The sequence below is a fragment of the Megalobrama amblycephala genome, linkage group LG4 (assembly GCF_018812025.1).
Source record: "Megalobrama amblycephala isolate DHTTF-2021 linkage group LG4, ASM1881202v1, whole genome shotgun sequence".
NCBI classification, from domain to species: Eukaryota; Metazoa; Chordata; class Actinopteri; order Cypriniformes; family Xenocyprididae; genus Megalobrama; species Megalobrama amblycephala.
In genome coordinates this window covers 44,661,896-44,677,070 of record NC_063047.1, presented here as the reverse complement: position 1 = coordinate 44,677,070, position 15,175 = coordinate 44,661,896, and the positions used below count along the sequence as shown (strand labels likewise).

Below are 15,175 nucleotides of genomic sequence, written 5' to 3'. Positions count from 1 at the left end.
CTTTTTTTCAGGGATCAATTTCAATTTATAAATGCTCTTCTAGAAATTAATATTTTATAGTTTTCACAGGTAAATGCTGTGAATTTTTACAGTCCCAAGAATATATAAAAAACAACAACACCAATTTAGACATGTTTCAAGATTATATTTTATTGATTTTCAAAGTTTTTTGTTCACATGTAAGGTTTTCTGTTGGAACAATGCTTAACATGTTTTCCTGAGTTATTACTATTAACTGCTTTGGTAAAATCATTTCCTACAAAATTCACTCAGTGCCAGAATTAAAATCAATACGTACCAAAGTACAAATCAGTTTGTGTTTTCATATAATGCCATTATCTGATCAAGCATCTTCAAGTTACAAATCTTGACTGCACCTTCCAAAACGTGTTTATTTATATTTTTACTGTGACAGTAAAACAATATTTGAGGGCCAAGCACTTTATTTCAATAGTGTAAACATAGCCTATCTGTGAGGAATAATTAGATCACCAAAATCAACAGAATTAGTCACTTTGACCCCCTCCTTTACTACAGGTGACTGTCTTTTCTGGAAATTCTTGATGTCTCAATACATAGAAGGGGGTCCAACACTCTCCTTCAGAAATAGGGTGCTTGGAGAGCCCAAACAGTTCAAAACCTCAGTTTCAGAAAACTGGGAGCAGGATCGGCCTGAGATTCCTAGAGGAAGACAACAGGGGTGAGTCAGTCTTTTGTCCATATACAAACAGTCTGTTTCACTGTATGGACAAAAACAGTTGAAACTCTTTTCAGAATATCTTTTTTGTGTGTGTGTTCCAGAAAAAAAAAAACATACTTGAAATGGTGTCCCAAAAACCCCTGAATAGTGGTTTTCACACTTGAAATAGTTAACCCTGGGTCATTGTAAACCCCAGGTAAACGGAATCCTGGGTTATCTTGCTTCACTTTTCACACTAGTCATAATTAACCCGGCGTTAACAATTAATTCTGGGTATTCATAAGCTGACGTTTCACATTGTACATTCCTAAACCCTGGGTTAACATTTTTATGTGCATATTTGCGATGTCAGTGTCATTCTTTGGTTACAGCACGTGACCTGTTTACATAGCCTAGCTTTAGCATTGCGCATCCTCGTACTGCGACTGTAGCATACTATCAAGTTTATACTGAATGGACATTTCGGACTACAAAGGTAAGAATGAAATGGTCGCTTCTTCAATCAAATTGTCGCGTTTTCAGTCAACATTTGACACTTTTCCACTCAAACGCTGAATTTACTGTTTAAATACAATGCGCAGTGTGTCTGTTACTGTCTAAAGTACGTGAATATGAGGCACCAATTGGTTATCCGTTGCTCGGATCATCTCGTAACATTCTAACGCCACATCGTTTTGCACTGTAGGTACAATTTTGGCACCGCAAAAACCCTGGGTAAAAACTGGGTTAAAATCGGTGCTAACCCCACTTCTAAATTACAAGTGTGAAACATTCCTTTTTCCGGGGTTAAAAACGGTGTTTAGAACGACAATAACCAGACGATAGCTGTTTTGATAAATGGAAAGATTGAAAGTTCTTCCTCCATACCATAAAAGAAGCAGACTGTAGATTATTTCTTCTTTCCACCCAAAGACATGCTTTCTGTTTTCTTCTTCTGTGCCTGATGCATCATACAAAAGCAAATAATAGTTAATCTGATTGGCATTCTGAAGGCCATTTATAAGACTTCCTCTACATGCTCTTTTTACCTCCGACATGGCATCATCTATCTGTTTGAGCTCTTCATAGTGATCACGGGAGTCTCTCAAAGGCTGAACCATGATCTCCTCAATCTGTGGAAAGAGCTGAACACAGACACAGACTCTATGTTATATAACTTCAGTTCAAAGTTCCAGTTCAAAGTTTATGACGGCTGTACAAACCTTCATGACAGTCTCAAACATTGGGATGAGGACGAATTTAATGAAGCCAATTTGTGCCGTTGGTTTGGTGACTTTGTCACGATCCATAAACGGAGCCACAGGAAGACCTTCTGATTTTTCTCTGTCACTCTGCCAAAACAAACCAAAAAGCAAACTATAATGGGGTCCAAAAGTCTGATGAAATCAAAGTCTGCAAAAATAAGTAGGAAATAATCAGAAACTTTTTTAAATGTTTTAAATTTTTTAATGTTTTTAAAAAGAAGTCTCTTATGAAACTTATGAAAATGTTATTATGGTTTTATAAATCCCTTATAAACGTATTAATTTCTAGATAAGCTTAGTAAGCTTTTGACCACATTCATGTTCAAAGCACTTGCATGAAACTGTTCGTATTAAAGCGATACCTGCATGAAGTACTCCTCCAGGAGACAGTCCACCCACGGCTCTGCCACCTCAGTGGGTCTGACCTCATTGGAGATGTCACAACACTTGATCAAGACCATCTTCAGCTGTATAATAGGGAATAGAGTATATTGAGTATAGAGTACAAAGCCAACAAGTATTTAGAAAGCAATAGCAGGAAACACATACACATTTAACATGCTCCTCATTGGTAAAGTCAAAGTTGTCCACTTTCTGTTTGAAGGAGTCCAGTATCTCTCCATGCCTGGCCATATCCGTCGCCAGAATAAGAGTAATGATCGCCTACAGCAGACACAAGGAATACATCCAGGATTGTTTAAGATGGTCAGCAGAATTTTGACTAAACTCTTTAAAATAAAGGTTCCAAAAGCAGGTCCAAAACATTTTTAATAATCTGAAGAACCTTTTTCCACTATGTGCAATGGAAGATTCCATGGAGGTTAAAGGTTCTTTATGGAACTGCTGAAAAACCTTTATTTTAAAGAGTGTATAATGCACAGAAGCATTCTGTTTTATCCACTGAATTCATACAGATTGATTTAAAAGTGCTATACTGTGAATTTAATATGCTACCTATATAGATGTATGCAAATGTACCACTTAAAAAAAAAAAAAAAAAGTTCAGCAAGGATGCATTTAACTGATGAAAAGTGACAGTAAAGTGACAAAAAAAAAGGAAAATTCTATTTCAAATAAATGTTGTTTGTTTGAACTTTCTATTCATCAAAGAATCCTGGGAAAAAAAAGAAAAAAAAAGAAGAAAAAAAAACATGTTAAAGTAATAAACAGTACAATGTTTTCAACTGTGAAAATAATAAGAAATATTTCTTGAGCACCAAATCAGCAAATTAGAGTGACACTGAATACTGTCATGTGACACTGAATACTGGAGTAATGATGCAGAAAATTCCGCTTTGCCATCACAGGAATAAACTATATTGAATTAAAAAATATTTTAAATTGTAATAATATTTCACAAAATTATTTTGATTTCTATATTTTTGATCAAATAAATGCAGCCTTGGTGAGCATTTTTCAAAAATCACTTTATTTCAATGGTCCACTTAGACATTCTACTAAATTTGTAACTAAATATCAGCTAACTGTCATTAGAGTAATAGTAGACTTTCTGCTTAATGCTGCATCTGCTAAAACTTTATTTTGATGCTACACCAACAAACATGTCAACTTATTCTACTAACCTAACAATCTACTAACAGTCTACTACGGTCTAACAATACTCTAATGAGAGTTAGTTGACATGTAGTTGCAAAGTTACTTATAGTTAGAAGAATGTGGACCATTGAAATAAAGTGTAACAACATTTTTTACCAAACTTTTGAATAGTGGTTTAACTGGTTTCATGAAGCTATGGAAAAACAACCTTTGAGCAAAACAGTGTTCTTCTGGATAGAAACTGCATCTGCGACATGATGCGGATGTGCGTGGGATCTGAGGTACCTGTCGTAACTGTTTGAAGGAGTCAGGCTCTACATTGGCGAATATGTTGCACTCGGGCATGGAGAGGATCTGGAAGGCCACAGCACAATGATGGTTCTCCAGTGGAGAGATGTCATTATAGCGCACAGCCAGCTCAGTGCGGGCATTAATTTGATACCTGATTAAAGAACCATAGAAGGCAAAACTTTATCACTTCATACTGTATAAAAAATAAACACACATTAAACTACCAAGCTAAATAGGAACTTTAGCTAACGATGTGGCAAAGCGCTCTCAAAGTTATGAACAAACGTTCTTCCAGTAACATTAATAAAACATTTGTTCAAAGTTATCTGGTCTTTACTTATATTCTCAAAATGTTTGCATAAAAACATTATTAAAAAAAATGCTCTTCAGCGATGAAAAGGCCCTCACACCCTGGCTCACCGCCACCCAGTTGCCTTAGGAACTACAAACACTCAAAGTGCCACACTTCCTGCTACCAACAGGTGGTGCTTTGACTGTAACTAAATATTGCCATGTAGATGTCTTCAAACCAGGACTATTATCAAACATGTGAAGTTTGGAGCAGATCGGACATTGTATGGCCGAGTTACAACAACTTTCTGTTTTATGGCGAAACATTGAAGTTTGTCAGGCCGCCACGGACACTTCCTTCAGCGAAGGGATCTTCGCAATTTAACGTCGCCAAGGCCTTTATATTAGACTGACCAAATATGATGTTGATCTGATTAAAATTCTAGGAGGAGTACAACGTCTAGAAATGGCAAAAACTGTAAAAAATTTTGCAGAGAAAATTCAAAATATCTCACTTTCTGTTGGATTTTCAGATTTTGCACCTGGGGGACTTTTTTGTAGGTGTTGGGCTGTTATATGTGTCTACCGAATTTCATACTTGTACGTGAAATGTGGCGCGAGGGGCACTTAATTGAAATTTTGTAGGTGGCGCTATCGAGCCATTTTGCCACACCTAATTCTGAAACTCATATGTAAAGATGTAAATTTTCACCACTTCTAATGCGTGTGCAAAGTTTCATGACTTTTTGAGCGTGTTTAGGCCCTCAAAAATGTGATTCATTTCGGAAAAGAAGAATAATTGACTGAGCAATTACAATAGGGTCCTCACACCATCGGTGCTCGGGCCCTAATTAGCAAAATGTTCTTAGAACATACAGTACAGTCCAAAAGTTTGGAACGACTAAGATTTTTAATGTTTTTAAAAGAAGTTTCGTCTGCTCACCAAGGCTACATTTTTTTAATTAAAAACACAGTAAAAAACAGTAATATTGTGAAATATTATTACAATTTAAAATAGCTGTTTTCTATTTGAATATATTTTCACAAAGTAATTTATTCCTGTGATGGCAAAGCTGAATTTTCAGCATCATTACTCCAGTCTTCAGTGTCACATGATCCTTCAGAAATCATTCTAATATGCTGATCTGCTGCTCAAGAAACATTTAATGTGTACAATTGTACAAAATATTTGTGTACAATATTTTTTTTCAGGATTATTTGATGAATAGAAAGTACAAAAGAACAGTGTTTATCTGAAATATAATCTTTTGTAACATTATAAATGTCTTTACTGCCACTTTTGATTGATTTAATGCATCCTTGCTGAATAAAAGTATTCATTTCTTTAATTTCTTTTCAAAAAATAGAAATAAAAATTCTTACTGACCCCAAACTTTTGAACGGTAGTGTATAATGCTACAGAAGCTTTGTATTTCAGATAAATGCTGTTCTTTTGAACTTTCTATTCATCAAGTAATCCTGAAAAAAAAGTACACAACTGTTTTCAAAATTGAAAATAATCATAAATGTTTATTGAGCAGCAAATCAGAATATTAGAATGATTTCTGAAGGATCATGTGACACTGAAGACTGGAGTAATGATGCTGAAAATTCAGCTTTGCATCACAGGAATAAATTACTTTGTCAAATATATTTAAATGGTACACAGTTATTTTAAATTGTAATAATATTTCACAATATTACTGTTTTTTACTGTATTTTTAATTAAATAAATGTAGCCTTGGTGAACAGACGAAACTTCTTTTAAAAACATTAAAAATCTTAGTGGTTTCAAACTTTTGGACTGTACTGTATGTTTGTTTGCTAGCTAGCTAACTGCTGCATTGCATACAATAACACAGAACAGTGCTGTCAGTGGGATTGTTCTCTGAGAGGGTGGATATGTCAGTGACATACGTGTTGTTGTATCCCGGGTGGTCCAGGTCATGACAAACTGCTGCGGTCATCAAAATACACATGTCTGTCATTGTCAGCCTCTCCTAAGGAACAAAAGCAAGTAGCATGTTGATCTGACAATCACACACAATCACTCTCTCTAAAGGACAGATACATGTGTCACCATGACCTCACCTGAAGGTTACACAGATGGATCATTCCATACATCATCTGGCTCACACAAAAGCAGTGACGGAAATTGTGGAAAGGGTTGTCGCGGTAGTTTTCTTGAATTGCCAGCTTTGATTGGGCAGAGACACAGCAGGTGAGTTTTGAGGCCAAGTACTTTAGTTAATACACAGGTCACAGAAAGCTCATCTTACCAGCCATCTTTTGAGAGTTATGGGATTCATATTAAACTCCTTAACCAGTCCCAGGTCATGATACATATACTCCAGACAGCTAAGCATCTGTAAACAGCGTTCAGTCAATGAAAAAACATACAGATTATTACATGTGATCTGTAGGCCAATGGCTGATAAAACAACTAATGCTGATAACCACAAACTTCATTTTTATTACAGACAATGACAAATTACAAATTCAATCTCATTTATATCTCAGTTACTTGTGATTGAATGTGCACTTGTAATGACCTTGAAATCTTAAAAGTATATTTTTAAAAAACTGTACTTGCAGATAATATCAATTCAGTAAAAATGCATTTAAAAAGAGTACACATTCACAACTATGTTTCTTAACACACTTAAAGGATTAGTCCACTTTATTTCCTGATAATTTACTTACCCTCATGTCATCCAAAATGTTCATGTCTTTTTTTCCTCAGTCGAAAAGAAATTAAGGTTTTTGATGAAAACATTCCAGGATTATTTTCCTTATAGTGGACTTCAATGGCCTCCAGACGGTTGAAGGTCAAAATGACAGTTTCAGTGCAGCTTCAAAGGGCTTTAAATGATACCAGACAAGGAATAAGCGTCTTATCTAGTGAAATGATCGGTCATTTTTGAAAAAAATCCAACTGTATCTGCTTTATAAACACAAATTATCGTCTTGCACATGCTTTTGCTTTCTGCATTCTTCAAAACGCTTATGCCGTATGTCCTACAGCTTCTCTAATCTACTTATGGAAAAAAACGAAACTGGCGCCTCGTTCGTTCTGTAAGTTGAATAGGGAAGGCGTAAGACATTTTTGAAGAATACGGAAAGCGGAAGCATGTGCAAGACGATAATTTGTGTTTATAAAGCATATACAGTTGGATTTTTTCGAAAATGACTGATCATTTCGCTAGATAACACCCTTATTCCTCGTCTGGTATCGTTTAAAGCCATTTGAAGCTGCACTGAAACTGTAATTTTGACCTTCAACCATTTGGAGGCCACTGAAGTCCACTATAAGGAGAATAATCCTGGAATGTTTTCATCAAAAACCTTAATTTCTTTTCGACTGAAGAAAGAAAGACCTGAACATCTTGGATGACATGGGGGGTGAGTAAATTATCAAGAAAATTGTATTTAAAAGTGGACTAATCCTTTAAATACACTTTTGAGATTGCACTTTGACAATGCTTTTACTTTAAGCTTTAAGTTTTACTTTAAAGTACATTTTAAATCATTATGTTTTAATAATTGTTTGTTGTGCTTTAAAGAAGTACACTTATTTTGATGTGTTGACTAACATGCTAAAGCACATGTAGAGTACTTGATTATAATTTTAACGTTATTAATGAACAACTGTCTCATATTTTGTTGTCAGGGTTATGTTTAACGCGTTTCATGCATTTTGGCCATTCATTTACACGACAACAGTGTTTTGGGGGCCTGAAAACGCAAACTTTTAAAAACAGGTTTCAAAGTGCAAGTTTTTGATAATGATACTGTTACTGTTTCCATGTAAACTACATAAACATGAATTTGTGAAAACGGTGACATCATGTACATGCATATTACGTGTTCAGTCTAAAGGAGTGTAGTGTGTCTTCACAAAGTGACATCGCCAACTACTGGCCTGGCAGCATAATACAGCATTTTTAATCGTTTTTGTGGATCCGTGTGAACGGGGATCGTTTTAACAACGTTGTTTTCTGTACGCAAAAAACACAAAGGAAAAACTTTTACATTTTTAGTACATTGTCGTGTAAACGTCCGTTTAGTGGTGTTTTGGTTTGGTTTCATTTTTATTTTGTTCCCTGTGCCTGAGTTCTGTTTGCTAGTTAGTTTCTATGGTTCCTGATTGGATTATGTTCACCTGTTGTTCATTATTTCCCTCATTATCTCTGTATACATGTATTTAAGGCCTTGGTTTCTTCTGTTCTTGGTTCGGCCTCGTTTATGTTTGATGGTTGCATTCTATGAGTTTCTCCCTGGATTTATTATTTATTATTCTCTGAATCTCCAGCGTTGTGTGTATTACTGCAGCCAAATGTTACATTTTTGTTCTATTCAGATTTTTTAAAAAAAAAGAAAAACTGATACTTCAGTGAAACACAACTAAGAACTCCATTAAGATTTCTGAGCCATGAAAGAGTAATAAAACGTCCAAAAACATCTCTTGTACAAAAATCAAAACAATGTCTCAAGATATCTTAACACAAAAAGATGACAGACCTCATTGTGTTCCCAATGCCATACATCAAAGGTGGGTTTTTTCAGAGCCTCTATTGTTTCCTGAGAAAGTGTGTACTGCACCAACACATAACAGAGTGACAAAACACAACATTACAACAGAATTACATTGATTTTGCTTGGATGCAGTATGTATGTGTGCCAAAATACAAATGGTATTTATTTGTTTGTTTGTTTGTTTTTACCTTTGGGTAGCTCGGGACATCTCGTCTAGGAGAGAGTTTCTTCCCATCATCACTAAAGTTATATTTGCAATTGCAAGTCACTCTGGTTGCAAGAGATAAACAACCAATAAAAAACGGTGTATAGATTCCTAAGGGAATTACTTTGCTATGCTAAAAATAAATAAATAAAATAATAAATACAATATATTATGACATGATAAAATGAATTAATGAAATGAAATTATAATATAATGTAATTTAATATAAAATAATATATAATAAAAAAATTAAATTAAATAAAACAAGTGTTCATACCGCACTCCTCCTCTAGAGGTCATTTCATCTCTCAATTTCTTCAGATCGTTCTTACACTTCTCAATTTCCACCACTTTCAGTCCCTCCACTGTAACAATACAAAGACAGTTAGCTCACATCAGGTGTCATTTCTGACATGCATTAGACCTCAGAGCGTCACTCACGTTCCACTCTCTTCTCCAGCATGGCCAGTCTGTTGGTCACTTCAGTCTTCAGCTCATTGATCCTGAAAGCCCTGAAACAAATCCATGCACACATAATGTAATTGCACACACTGATTTGATTCATAGCATTTACTTTACAGCAAATGCAGACAGTTTGACAGGATATGACTCATCTTACCTGCTGAACTGCTCAGCCACTTGTGACAGGACGTTCTGGAACATGTCTTCCTTCTCTTTTGAGGGGAATAAAAAGTTGTTTATTTATAGAGTACACTACTGTCAGTTGCCTCATTTCTAATCTATTTTACTTGACACATGTAATATAGCCATTGCCTTTGGCTAATTATGTAAAATTTCATGAATAAAACATCTTCCATACCTCCTCCTTGGTTTGTGGAATGGGGCATAACCTTATATAAGTTGCTTGAAACAAAGAAAGAAAGTAAAACAATAATTACTTTTGAATTATTCATTAATTATAACAAGAAGTAATATAATTTATAGTCTTTATTTAAGTTGTCGCCATTATCCCAATTTTGAATTCTTACTTTGGAGTGTTTGCTGGCATGGTAGGGTCAATGGATATCAATGCTCCTTCTGAGTCAATCAGAAGTATAGCTGTGTTTCTGAAGAGACATGAGCAAAATATATTCCAGTCACTTTTGAGACAATAATCTGTGCTAAACATTTGATGGAAGTTTATACACTGAAGTATATACAAAAAAAAAAAAAAAAAAGCGATTTTTTCACTTGTTTTCTATTAAATCCAATATTTAGTGATAATATAATGTAAGGAGATATTTATAAGCTATATTTTGATGGCCATTTTTTGACTGGGAACACCACAAGAACCAAAACTCAAAATACAAAGTTTATCCAAAACATTTTGGCAAGTATACCCAGTGTGAGCAAAGTCATTAAGTTTTAGTCCAATGATAACATTAAAAACATTTTCAGGAAAAAGAAAATCCTCTATGGGTCAAAATGACCTGAACACAACATGAGGGTTAAGCGCAAACTGGTTTTGATCAATTTTTCAGTACTTAAAATCTCAAGTAATTTTGCTTCTCAAGCAAATGTATCTTGATTAAAGAATGTTTCGATATTTGAACTGGAAAACAAGACAAAAATACTAAATCACTTTTTGCAGTGATACAATGACACTGACCTGGCAATATTGGATGATGAACAAAGGAGCTCCTTGATGTCACATGGACTACAGTGTCGACTGAAAATCACCTAAAAAACATAAGAGATCGTATTATGAAAAAAGGTCAAATTTAGATTATGGTCCAATCAATTCTCACTGTTTACTAACTATTAACTATGACTTTTGCCTCAATAAACTCCTAATTACTGCTTATTAATAGTTAGAAAGGTAGTTGTTAAGTTTAGGTATTGGGTAGGATTATGGGATGTAGAATATGATCATGCAGAATAAGGCCTTAATATGTGCTTTATAAGTACTAATAAACAGCCAATATCCTATATACATGCTATAAGCAACTACAGGTAGTTAAAGGGTTAGTTCACCCAAAAATGAAAATTCTGTCATTTATTACTTACCCTCATGCCGTTTCACACCCATAAGACCTTCGTTAATCTTCAGAACACAAATTAAGATATTTTAGCTGAAATCCGATAGCTCCGTGAGGCCTCCATAGGGAGCAATGGACACTTCCTCTCTCAAGAACATATTTAAATCGGTTCATGTGAGTACAGTGGTTCAATATTAATATTATAAAGCGACGAGAATATTTTTGGATCGCCAAAAAAACAAAATAACAACTTATTTAGTGATGGCCGATTTCAAAACACTGCTTCAGGAAGCATCGGAGCATAAATGAATCAGTGTGTCGAATCATGATTCAGATCGCGTGTCAAACTGCCAACGGCTGAAACCATGTGACTTTGGAGCTCCGAACAGCAGATTCGACACACAGATTCATCTGTGCTCCGATGCTTCCTGAAGCATTGTTTTAAAATCGGCCATCACTTTATAAGTCGTTATTTAGTTTTTTTTGGTGATCCAAAAATATTCTCGTTGCTTTATAATATTAATATTGAACCACTGTACTCACATGAACCGATTTAAATATGTTTTTAGTACCTTATGGATCTTGAGAGAGGAAATGTCATAGCTCCCTATGGAGGCCTCACAGAGCTGTCGGATTTCAACTAAAATGTATCTTAATTTGTGTTCTGAAGATTAACAAAGGTCTTACGGGTGTGAAACGGCATGAGGGTAAGTAATAAATGACAGAATTTTCATTTTTGGGTGAACTAACCCTTTAATAGAGAGAATTTGACCCTAAAGTATTACTGGAAAAACTAAGGGAAATATTTTCTTAATGAGATGATGAAAAAGTAGAAATCAACAAAAATTAAAGAACATTATTTGCAATTAAGTTTCTAACACCATCAGTCATGTTAGCAATGAGGTGATTACTAGTACTAGGTCATTATAGCTGAATTTGCCCTTGGCAGATGTCACACATCTCTATGTGTCAAAGGCACCTGTCACCCACAATGACCCTCAATATATTTTTAACATACGCAGTTATCTTGGAGGTGACTGTCCTGAAATAAATTAAAATACTAGCCGTTACGTGTAATTATATTCATATTAATACAATGTTGTCCTTATTAGATAAGTTACACTACTGTTCAAATGTTTGGAGTCATTATTAAGATTTGCATTAAATTAATCAAAAGTGACAGGTCTATGTCATAAATAAATGCAGCTTTGGTGAGCATAAAAGACGTCTTTCAAAAACATTTGAAAAAAAAAACAAAAAAACTTTTCAACCCCAAACCTTTGAACGATATGAACAGAAAACACATTATTTATTCTGCAGAGGTTATTTATTAAAAAGTATTTGGACACAAAGTATTAGATACAAAAACATTGAACTAGTGGCATTTATCTTAAAGCAAGACAGCACAAGCATACTTTTCATGCACAATTTTCACACACATTTTCACAGTTTGTAAAGGATAAAACAATAAACAGTACTCAAAATTAAGACTAAACGTGTTGTGACAATTTCTGGTTGTCAAACATTAGTGGGTCGTGTTCATAGTTAGTGAAGCTGAGTACTGAACTGAGGAGAACTGACTTCAAACATCCACTACAAGTCATTGCCATGCTAGTCTGTTAATAATCATTTCAAAAATGACTCCAAGTAGTTAAGTTATTTCTGAGAAGCTCTTGCATCATTTGTTTACAGATGCTATTTGGTTTATCTGCAACACTTACTCATTTGTTAACATTTGAGAAATATAGGTTACAGCGTTTATTAATCTCGTCACACTTCAGTTTAGGGTCCAAATCTCACTATTTACTAACTATTAACTCTGGCTTTTGCTTAAATAAACTCCTAATTACTGCTTAATAATAGTTAGTAAGGTAGTTGTTAAGTTTAGGTATTGGGTAGGGATGTAGAATATGGTCATGCAGAATAAGGCATTAATATGTGCTTTATAAGTACTAATAAACAGCCAATATTCTAGTAATATACATGCAAATAAGCAACTAGTTATTAGTGAGAACTGGACCCTAAACTAAAGTGATACCATAAATCTTTGTTAATGTTAGTTAAAATTACAATTGTTCAACTAATGTTAATAAATACTGTAGAAGTATTTTTTTAGCATAAGTTCATGTTACTGAATGTTAACATACATCCTATATGTTGAAAATCTTCAGACTCACCCTTTGCACTTTTCCATCCACCTCCAGATAAATAGTTTTAGGGGCATAAGATGAGGAACTTGACCCCATGATGACCTCTGATGATGATGATGATGATGATGGTTTAGCAACAGATACACAATCTATAGCTACCTTCTTCTCTGAACCAGCAAAGAACACTTCAAAACAAAATGTAAAAATATAAAATGAACTTCATTGTTCACTTAATTCAGATTTATCATCCAACACAAGTTACATGCAACTGCTGATTTCATAGGATATAAAGTGGAATATTGGCACTAAAACAGGCATTTGCAGAATATTTGACAGCACATAAATGAAAAAAAAGCTGTTGCCCTACCTCAGCATGTGCCATTCAGTCTCCTGCAGCCGCTCACTCAGAGATGCTGATGGAGGTGTTGGATGCGGTCGGCTTCAGCAGGAGTCACAGCTCTGCTCTTTAAGTAGGCTATCACTCACTCCCCTGCTCTCCAGCGTTGCCAAGGAACTGTTACAGCTTGGAGCTGACTATGTACTCTATGTCATTTACTGCTTGGAGGCGACACGCGTATCCATTACAACTGCTCCTTTTCTTGACAAATGAAATATCTACCCAGACATACTTAAATAAAAAAATTGCTTGTTATAGATGCAATGTTCTGTCCCACTGTATATTAAGTGCCTTTATGTACTGACAATTAAATTAATCAATTGATACAATGCACTTACAGGTTTTTACATTGTACTTATAATTTAAAAATACCTGCTTGTTAATTAATTTCTGTATTTACAGCTATAATTACACCGTTGACTTATCAGTTTAAACTATACCACCAAACCTGTTCCTAACCTTACCTGTATCACAACGGCAGCAAAATATATACAGTGCTGCTTGAAAGGTTGTGAACCCCTTGCAGAATCTGTTAAAATGTGAATAACTTTAACAAAATAAGAGCAATCATACAAAATGCATGTCCTGAATACAATATTTTACATAAAAGATGTTTACATATAGTCCACAAGACAAAAAAAAAAAAAAAAAAAAAAAAAATTGCTGAATTTATAAAAATGACCACATTAAAAAGTATGTTGATTCTTAGCACTGTGTGTGGCTACCTGGATGATCTGCGACTGTTTTTTTTTGTTTTGTGATGGTTGTTCATGAGTCCCTTGTTTGTTCTGAGCAGTTAAACTGCCCAATGTTCTTCATAAAAATCCTTTAGGTCCCAAAAATTCTTCAGTTTCCCAGCATCTTTTGCATATTTGAACCCTTTCCAGCAGTGACTGTATATGATTTTGAGATCATCTTTCACACTGAGGACGATTGAGGGACTCAAACACAACTATTAAAAAAGGTTTAAATTAAAATCACTGACGCTCCAGAAGGAAACATGATGTATTAAGAACCAGGGGATGAAAACTTTTGAACAAGATGAAGATGTCCAGTACCTTGATCTTCAACAATGACCTTGACCTTTTTACATTGTACTTAATTTTATAATATATATAGTGGTGTGAATAAGTGTTTGCCCCCTTCCTGATTTTTTATTTTTTTGCATGTTTATCACACTTTAATGTTTCAGATCATCAAAAATTTTTAATATTAATCAAAGATAACACAAGTAAACGCAACATACAAATTTTAAATGAAGGTTTTTATTATGAAGGGGAAACAAAATCCAAACCCACATGGCCCAGTGTGAAAAAGTGCTTGCCCCCCCCCGTTAAAACATAACTTATCTGTGGTTTATCACACCTGAGTTCAGTTTCTCTAGCCACACCCAGGCCTGATTACTGCCACACCTGTTCGCAATCAAGAAATCACTTAAATAGGACTTGCCTGACAAAGTGAAGTAGACCAAAAGATCCTCAAAAGCTACACATCATGTTGAGATCCAAAGAAATTCAGGAACAAATGAGAAAGAAAGTAATTGAGATATATCAGTCTGGAAAAGGTTATAAAGCCATTTCTAAAGCTTTGGGACTCCAGCAAACCACAGTGAGACCATTATCCACAAATGGCGAAAACATGGAACAGTGGTGAACCTTCCCAGGAGTGGCCGGCCGACCAAAATTGCCCCAAGAGCGCAGCGACGACTCATCCAAGAGGTCACAAAAGACCCCACAACAACATCTAAAGAACTGCAGGCCTCACTTGCCTCAGTTAAGGTCAGTGTTCATGACTCCACCATAAGAAAGAGACTGAGCAAAAATGG

General features: G+C 34.9%; 1 protein-coding gene across 2 annotated transcripts; it reads right to left on the bottom strand.

Moving 5' to 3' along the window:
• On the bottom strand, positions 1–13,909 carry pde9ab (phosphodiesterase 9ab). Of its 2 annotated transcripts, XM_048189534.1 has the most exons (20): positions 13,321–13,909; positions 12,981–13,138; positions 10,434–10,504; positions 9,814–9,891; positions 9,645–9,688; positions 9,444–9,498; positions 9,266–9,336; positions 9,102–9,189; positions 8,808–8,889; positions 8,605–8,679; positions 6,363–6,449; positions 6,175–6,279; positions 6,001–6,083; positions 3,787–3,943; positions 2,494–2,607; positions 2,307–2,411; positions 1,903–2,031; positions 1,729–1,824; positions 1,568–1,640; positions 1–681 (listed from the first exon to the last, which is right to left on the bottom strand). In XM_048189534.1, the coding sequence occupies exons 2-19, from the start codon at positions 13,047–13,049 to the stop codon at positions 1,590–1,592; spliced, it is 1,560 nt and encodes a 519-aa protein (XP_048045491.1). In that variant the 5' UTR covers positions 13,050–13,138; positions 13,321–13,909; the 3' UTR covers positions 1–681; positions 1,568–1,589. The 2 variants fall into 2 exon arrangements, with proteins under 2 accessions (XP_048045491.1, XP_048045492.1); XM_048189535.1 differs by having other exon boundaries at positions 12,981–13,909.
• Positions 13,910–15,175: the final 1,266 nt, after the last annotated feature.

What these genes read in the sequence shown, in the direction of transcription:
- pde9ab (XM_048189535.1), bottom strand. Translation starts at nt 13,049, where the DNA reads ATGGGGTCAAGTTCCTCATCTTATGCCCCTAAAACTATTTATCTGGAG. An exon ending in TAACTCTCAAAAGATGGCTG is followed by an intron (nt 6,280 to 6,362) that starts GTAAGATGAGCT and finishes GCCCAATCAAAG; the next exon opens with CTGGCAATTCAAGAAAACTA. An exon ending in ATGAGGAGCATGTTAAATGT is followed by an intron (nt 2,412 to 2,493) that starts GTATGTGTTTCC and finishes CCTATTATACAG; the next exon opens with CTGAAGATGGTCTTGATCAA.